The 8,207-nt window shown below is 44.7% G+C and overlaps 1 protein-coding gene across 2 annotated transcripts; it reads left to right on the top strand.

Annotated features, from left to right (window-relative positions):
- Nucleotides 1–1,881: 1,881 nt before the first annotated feature.
- Nucleotides 1,882–7,396, top strand: LOC119851398 (olfactory receptor 52M1-like). Of its 2 annotated transcripts, none has more exons than XM_043503967.1 (2): nucleotides 1,882–1,923; nucleotides 6,479–7,396. In XM_043503967.1, the coding sequence occupies exon 2, from the start codon at nucleotides 6,557–6,559 to the stop codon at nucleotides 7,394–7,396; it is 840 nt and encodes a 279-aa protein (XP_043359902.1). In that variant the 5' UTR covers nucleotides 1,882–1,923; nucleotides 6,479–6,556. The 2 variants fall into 2 exon arrangements, with proteins under 2 accessions (XP_043359902.1, XP_038247097.2); XM_038391169.2 differs by lacking the exon at nucleotides 1,882–1,923 and adding an exon at nucleotides 4,602–4,661.
- The last annotated feature ends 811 nt before the right edge of the window (nucleotides 7,397–8,207 follow it).

Genomic DNA, 8,207 nt, shown 5'->3' on the forward strand with positions numbered 1-8,207 from the left:
TCATCATACTGTGGACATAGTTGCTCCCATTTGGGGATTGTTGGGGAAGTGGACTCAACAGCTGAAGGGTTTTGTCTCTTCAACTCCATAGAAGCCAGATCATGCTTCCTCTCTCTTTCCCTCTCCTCCGGAGCATGCTTCTGGGCTTCCATAGCTCTCTCATGGGCAGCCTCTTCTCTGGTCATTTCTGCCTCCCTAGCAGCTTTTTCTATTGCCGTTTCTGACTCCCTAGCAGATTTTTTCTCTGGCCGCTTGTGTATCAATCTCCATCTGTCTGAGTTCTAACTCTCTTTCATGTTCCTTCTGTCTTTCCTCAGCTTCAAATCTGGGTAATTCCAGTTTCTGTCGGACATTGCTTTCTGTTGTCCTAGCCTCTCTGTTTTTAACCTAGCTATACCCGAGAGTTAGAAAGAAAAAAACAAGCTGCTTCTGAATTCCAAATTTACTCCGCTGTAACCTGATACCTTTGCCTCTGACAGCTGTTCCCAGCAGAAAGGTGGTTACCCTTCCCTTTATATTTATGACAGAAACTAACCCGAATAAACATTGTATTGTCTGCACTTTGGTCTTCTTGTCTGTTGCTCTCTGTCTGTGTGACAAGAATCTGGGGAGAGGATGAAGGGAAAAACCCTCCAACACCTAGGCTGATCTACCAAGTGTTCAAAGGTACACAGAACTTTGCAAGCACGCATGGGCGTAACACTACAATGTTTTGCAACACTTGAATGTTTGAAATACAAAAGAGATTTATGCTCAGGAACAGGTGATGGCGTCGTGTCTTCTCCACATTGAGGGTGGGGCAAACTGGGTAATACATTTACACTGGCCATGCTTCTGACCAGGGCAAGACAATACAGTTCTGGGATCCTAGGCTGGGGAGCTGCAGGGAACTGGCTGAAACCTCTCTGTTGTTGGTTCATGAGTGGCTAGTGAAAGTATTCATATAACTCAGCTGGCAATGTCCCTGTTGTGTAAGTGCATGACCTGGAGAGGATTGCAGCCTGTCACAGGCTCACAGTGTGAGACAGAACCCAGACTGTTATGCCAGAGGTCTCAGCTGGATCCTAGTTCCAGGTTACCCCCCGAAAAGTCCATCACACTGACCCAATAAACAGGGACAGCTAGACCTTGAATCTCCATGCTTGTCACGTGCTCAGTTACTTAGTGAAAGGCTGTGGTTAGAGCAGGGAAGTCAGGACTCCTGGGTTGTGTCTGTCATTCTCTCTGTGACACTGGCCAAGTCACATCTCCCTGGACCTCAGTATCTGTATAATGTGAATACGTTCATTGTAACTGTCCTTTGCTAGGTGTTTTGATGATCCTTCAGCAAAAGTTGCTGCCCAGAATGATGATAGTTACTGATGAGAATTACTGATCTGTGATCCCTTAGCAACAGCCCCGTGTGCCTCCTAAAACTGCTCATGTCTCCCCTCAGTCATCTGTCTGGAGATCTACCTAGCTACTATCTACCAATACATCCTAGGTATTTAGAGGGAATCAGATCCTAGGGAGATCTAGGTACTATCCCTAGTTTTCTTACTAATTATCAATAATTGTTAAACATACACAAATGCACAGAGCAGCCAATTCCTCTCTGACTCAGTGGAGAGCCCAAGAGTTCTCTTCTCCCTTTGGGAAGGTCCCTTAATTACTGTTTACTCCAAAAGCTGGATACATAGCACAGAAGCGCAGGCAGGCTGGTCTCCAGCCTGTTTACATTCAGATGCAATTTCTTCCCTTTAGGCCAGGCAAACCCCCCTGGGATTGCACAGAGCTATATTATAAATGGTGCACACCCCTGTGTTGGCTCTCAGCGTGGGATGCTGCTGCAGATGCTGGGGTGAGAGAAATTTGGGACATGGCTACCGAAGGGGGATTCCCAGGGAAGACACCTTCATCTCAGGATTCACAGGTACCCATCTCATGCTGAGGCGCTCACTTGCTCAACAAACCCAGTGTAATGTAGCCATGATGGGATAGAGAATAGGTTTGTGTACCTTTCTGTTCTGCACGGCCATTCAATAACACAGTGCCCTCACCTCAGGTGATGAGTTTGCTCTGGTGTCATGGACCAAAATGTCCCTCTTTGCTGTACTCCTCCCTCCCCTACTCAGGCTCTTAGCCTCCAGCCCCAGGGTGGCTGCATTTCTGTGTCACAGTGGATCCTTTAGGGTGAAAGGTTTGAGAAGATGTATGAAACATGGCCAAATTCTGAGGCTGTGGCTGGGGAGAAGTTTATATTGGATTTGGAAAACGTTCAGAAAAGAGCAACAAAAATGATTAGGGGTATGGAATGGCTTCCTTATGAGGAGAGATTAATAAGACTAGGAGTACTTGTGGCACCTTAGAGACTAAAAAATTTATTTGAGCATAAGCTTTCATGAGCTACAACTGTAGACAATGGATCGTGTGGTGTGAAAGAAGCGCTCGAGGAATTCCACCATGATTTCAACAATTTCTATCCCACCGTCAGCCTCAGCCTGGACCAGTCCACACAAGAGATTCACTTCCTTGACACTACGGTGCTAATAAGCGTTGGTCATATAAACACCACCCTATACCAGAAACCTACTGACCACTATTCCTACCTACATGCCTCCAGCTTTCGTCACACGATCCATTGTCTACAGCCAAGCTCTACTATACAACCACATTACAGTGTGTAGGGTAACACCCATTGTTTCATGTTCTCTGTGTATATAAATCTCCCCACTGTATTTTCCACTGAATGCATCCGATGAAGTGAGCTGTAGCTCAGGAAAGCTTATGCTCTAATAAATTTGTTAGTCTCTAAGGTGTCACAAGTACTCCTTTTCTTTTTGCGAATACAGACTAACACGGCTGCTACTCTGAAACCCATTAATAAGACTGGGACTTTTCAGCTTGGAAAAGAGAGGGGAGGTATGATTTAGGTCTATAAAATCATAACGGATGTAGAGAAAGTAGATAAGGAAGTGTTGTTTACTATGTGTCATAACAGAAGAACTAGGGGTCACCAAATGAAATTAATAAGGAGCAGATTTAAAAGAAATAAAAGGAAGTATTTCTTCACACAATGCACAGTCAACCTGTGGAACTTCTTGCCAGAGAATGTTGTGAAGGCCAAGACCATAACAGGGTTTAAAAAAACAACCTCCATAAGTTCATGGAGGATAGGTCCATCAGTGGCTATTAGACAGGATGGGCAGAGATGGTGTCCCTAGCCTCTGTTTGCCAGAAGCTCGGACTGAGTGACAGGGGATGGATCACTTGATGATTACGTTCTGTTCTGTTTACTTCCTCTGGGGCACCTGGCACTGGCCACTGTAACAATACTGGGCTAGATGGGCCTTTTGTCTGACCCATTGTGGCTGTTCTTATATTCTTATGTTCTATATTCTCCATATTTTTAGGGCAGTCTTTCAAATATCTGAAGACTTCTCTCATACCCCTCCTTAATCTCCTCTTTTCCAACATTTCCATTTCCCTCAGCTTCCATACAAGGCTTGCATTCCATTTTTGGACCATCTTTTTCTCTCACCTCTGGATCCTTTCCAGTTTCTCTACATCCTTTCTATACAGCAATGACCAAAATTGGACACAGTACTGCAACTAAGGCCTAGCCAGTGCTGAGTAGACTGGTAGTATCAGCTGCAGATACTTTCATGCTATGCTTCTGCTAATACAAGCTTCCTATGCATTGGTCCACCAAAACTGGACACAGTTCTCCTATATCAACCTAACCCCAGTGTAGACAGCATGAGGTTGAAGGAAGAATTCTTCCATCAACCTAGCTACCACCTATCAGAGAGGTGGATTACCTACGTTGAGGGGAGACCCCCATCATCCGTGTAAGTAGTATCTATACTGTAGTGGTAAGGCAGTGCAGCTGTGATATTTTAAGTGTAGACAAGCCCTAAAGTAGATCTTTCAGAGAATCATCCAGTCTGGATCTCCAGAAATGAGGAGTTGGAGAATCCTCCATTTCCCTTCATAGTTTGTACCAACAGTAATTCATCCTCAGTGCTAAACATCTGGCCTTTATTTCTATCTGGAATTTGTCTGGCTTCAGTTTCCAGCCATTGGGTCTTGCTCTGCCTTTCTCTGCTAGATAAAGAGCACTTTAGTACCCACGATTTTCTCTCCATGAAAGTTTCCACTTGATCGTCATTTTGATAAGATAAATAGATAAAGCTCTTTCAGTTTCTCTCTGTGTCAGTCATTTTCTCCAGCCTCAGTCATTTTGGTGGATTTTTTCTGCACCATCTGCTATTTTTTAAATGTGGAACCCAGGACTGAATGCAGTTGGTTTTATCAAGGCCATGTGCAGAGGTAAAACCCTTCCCCTGCTGCAACTCACCTCTCCCCTGTTTATGCATCCAAGATCACATCAGCCCTGTTGGCCACAGCATTTCACTGGGAGTTCATGATGAGTTGGTTGTCCACAGTGAACCCTGCATTCAATAATAGAGTGTCCTAAGATGTTTGAATGCATTAAAACATTTTGTTTGCATTTACCAGCTAACCAAACATTATAGATCAATCGTTATTCCTGCCCTGGCTGCTTCTTTTTGACCACTGTGCCAATCTTTGGATTTTCTACAAATTTTATCTGCAGTTATTTTCCATTTATTTCCAGATCATTGATGAAAATATTGAATAGCATTGGGTGTAGAATGGATATCTGCTGAACCTCACTAGAAACAGCCCTACTTACTGACAATGGCCCATTGACAACTCCTTTCTTAGATCTGTCAGTTTGCCAGTTTTTAGTCTATTTAACATGTACTCTATAAAATTGGGTTCATTTGACAAGACCTGTTTTCCATAAACCATGCTCTTGACTGGCATTAATTCTGTTCCTAAATTATATTTTAACTAACCCTCTACCATCTTTTCCCTTGTATCATAACCTTGTCATATCTTTTTTCCCTTTATTTTGTAATAGTTTCCATTTAACACAGAATTGTCCTGAATTTCCCTTCTTTTTGTTTTGGCTTCCTACAGCCTGATCGCTTTCTTCTCATTCCAAATCTTTGTGTGGTTGATCGATCGTTCATAATTCTGTGGTTCATAATTCTAAGGTTCTACAGTAGATGCTGTTTTACATCCTCCTTAACAGCTAATGGACTGGAAAGTATTTCATCATCTCATGTGATATGAGTACCTCATACTGCTTCTTTCCAAATGCAGAACAAAACTATTTATTGAACACATAATTGCCCTATTCCTTTTCTGGGATTTCATTTGTTCTTAGTATGCTTAAAAATCTCCTTTGTGTAAACCTTAGCCAAGCCAAGAACGGATTTTTCCCTGATTTCCTTAAGGTTCCTTATCAATTTTCATAACTTCCAATATGTATTGCTTTCTATATAGTTTTCTTTCCCCTCATTTCTAATAAATTATTTTTTCGCCTTTAATAAATAAATACATTTGAAACTGAAGTGGGTTTTTAGCCAAAGTTGCCCACTTTCTTGATTGTGGAATTGTGACATTTAAACAATTGAATAAACTCTTCTTAAAGAACTCCCAGTTTTCATTCCCAGTTTTCTGTGGGAAATATTTTCCTCCCAATCAGTTTTGCTGATACTTTGCCTCAGCTTTGGAGAAGAAGCCCCTTTGAAGCACTGTTTCTATAGATGTTAATGGTAGCGAACTGTTCTCTGTTTGTCCATTGGAATGGAATCAGTCCATTCTTTATTTTTCTCTCCTCTATCACATGCCCCCTTCTTTGCCTCTTCTCTAAACTAAATAGTCCCAGACTTTTCATTCTGTCCATCTATGGCAGCTTCCCCCGTTCTCATAGACTGCCTTGGAAACCCCCATTCTACCTACTGTATCCTTTCTGGAGACTGAGTGAACAAAACTCAGTGCATGTCTACAGCAGGGTTTTCTCCACCCTATTCCTTAAGCATGTGAACGGAGATGTTTCCATGGAGCCCAGGTCTTTTTTCCCTGAGATGTGTCCTAGGTCAAACGTTTCCCCTGACACAACTCTTAGCAAAGCTTTGTTTCTTTTCTCTCTCAGATTTTGAGCAAGTGGGTGAATGGCAAACTCAGTACAGCATGGGTTCTCTAGTCTGCCATTCACTGAATTAAGCAAGAATGAGGGATAACAAGTATCCACACTTATGTTTCCTGCTGGTGCCTATTAAAGTTTCCCACACCATGACATGTAAGATTTATTGACACATGGAGCACCATAAAACAGGGAACCAGCATTAGGAGGGTCAGTTGTTCATAATTAATTTCTCTGAATAAATGACAATGTCATTTTACTATGTGGGAAGAGCGAAAAATCTGCTTCACCATGAGAACAGCTTCCAGTACTAACGTTGTCTCTCCATCCAGGAATTTCTACTGTGACTATCATCTTAGGCTCTGGGTGCATAAATGAAGTGAGGGAAACATACGGTACATCCAGGAGACACCGTTCTGCCTCAGAGTTGGACAATTTCTCCCCCACTCCATGTCAATTTCCAACACAACTGAATTCAACAACCCCTCCACCTTCATCCTGCTGGGCATTCCTGGCCTGGAGGCAGCCCATGTCTGGATCTCCATCCCCTTCTGCACCATGTACACCATAGCCATCTTGGGGAACTTCAGCATTCTCTTCATTGTGAAGATGGAGCAGAGCCTCCATGAGCCCATGTACTATTTCCTCAGCATGCTGGCCATCACTGATCTGGTCCTGTCCACATCCACCCTGCCTAAAATGCTGAGCATCTTCTGGTTCAATTCCAGAGAGATCAATTTCAGTGCCTGCCTCACCCAGATGTACTTCCTTCACTGCTTCGTAGTAATGGAGTCTGGGATCTTCGTGGCCATGGCTTTTGATCGTTATGTGGCCATCTGTGATCCCCTGAGACATTCCACCATCCTGACAAACCCCCTGGTGGCCAAGATCGGGCTGGCCGTGGCGCTGCGTGGTGGCATGCTCGTGCTCCCCTTTATTCTAGCGGCAAGGCGGTGGCCATATTGCAGAACCAACATCATACCCCACTCATACTGCGAGCACATGGCTGTGGTTAAGCTGGCCTGTGCAGAAATCTATGTCAGTAATTTCTACAGCCTCTCTGTGGTATTCTGTGTATTCGGACTGGATATGATATTTATTGCTGTGTCCTATACCCAGATCCTCAAGGCCATCTTTAGCCTCCCCACAAAGGATGCCCGTCTCAAGACTTCTGGGACCTGCAGCTCCCATCTCTGTGCCATCTTAGCCTTCTACATCCCATGTCTCTTCTCTGCCCTCATGTACCGCTTTGGAAAGAATATGGCCCTGCATTTCCACGTTCTCATTGCCAGCGTTTACCTTCTGGTGCCCCCCATGCTAAACCCTATTATCTATGGGGTGAGGACCAAACAGATCCGGAACAGGCTGCTCCGGCTCTTTACTCATAAAGGGACCTAAAGTTTTCTCCTAGTGCTCTGACTCTCAGACCGAGCTCCGTGCAGAGCTGACTGGTGACATGGTCCTGGGCCCTCTTCCCTGAATCACTGACTGGACACTCAAAGAGACATTAAACCCTTTCCTGGCCTTATCGTGTGGTGTCAGGGTGACAAACTAGGGAATTTGTTTGTGTAGAACACATTAACTCATAGGGCTTCCACCTCTCTTATTGCTGGTAACAAGACCCCTGACACCCTGCCCCTTGCCCGTCCTCTTCCCACATAGCACAACCTCCTTTTCCCCCTATTCTCTCCCTACTCCACCACGACCCTGCCCCTATTACTCAACTACAAATTCCCGAGGGAAGAGACCATTCTGTGGATAATTTGGTTTGATTTCAGTTCCCTTTTTTCCCTCCTGAGGGCCTGTAGCTGGCAGGGTCCCAGCAATGGGGATGTGCTGGGAGATCTTTGCCCTTAGCCAGGCCTCGGGGGCCGGGCAAGGAAAGATCTGCTTTGAAGCTACGAGGACAACAGCTGAGAGAGGCCGAAGGATAAGCCCCTGCGTCAGTGGGAAAGCGGGATGCTGGGCGGAGGCTGGGGTGAGGTCGGTAGCTGACAGGGAGGGAGATGAACAGCACACCTGCCATTAGCCGGCTATTCACACATGGACACGGCACCTTATCTGGAATGACAGGGCACCCATTGCCCAGGGGCTGAGGCTGGACAGGGAAGCTGAGTCTAATGTATGCTCTGCATGATGCTTTTGATCACTACATCTAGAAGCTCTTTATCTAGGCTGCTAGGCAGCATTATTCCCATGTCATGGATGG

The sequence above is a fragment of the Dermochelys coriacea genome, chromosome 1, assembly GCF_009764565.3.
Source record: "Dermochelys coriacea isolate rDerCor1 chromosome 1, rDerCor1.pri.v4, whole genome shotgun sequence".
NCBI classification, from domain to species: Eukaryota; Metazoa; Chordata; order Testudines; family Dermochelyidae; genus Dermochelys; species Dermochelys coriacea.

What these genes read in the sequence shown, in the direction of transcription:
- LOC119851398 (XM_038391169.2), top strand. Translation starts at nt 4,626, where the DNA reads ATGAAAATATTGAATAGCATTGGGTGTAGAATGGAT. An exon ending in GCATTGGGTGTAGAATGGAT is followed by an intron (nt 4,662 to 6,478) that starts ATCTGCTGAACC and finishes ACTGAATTCAAC; the next exon opens with AACCCCTCCACCTTCATCCT.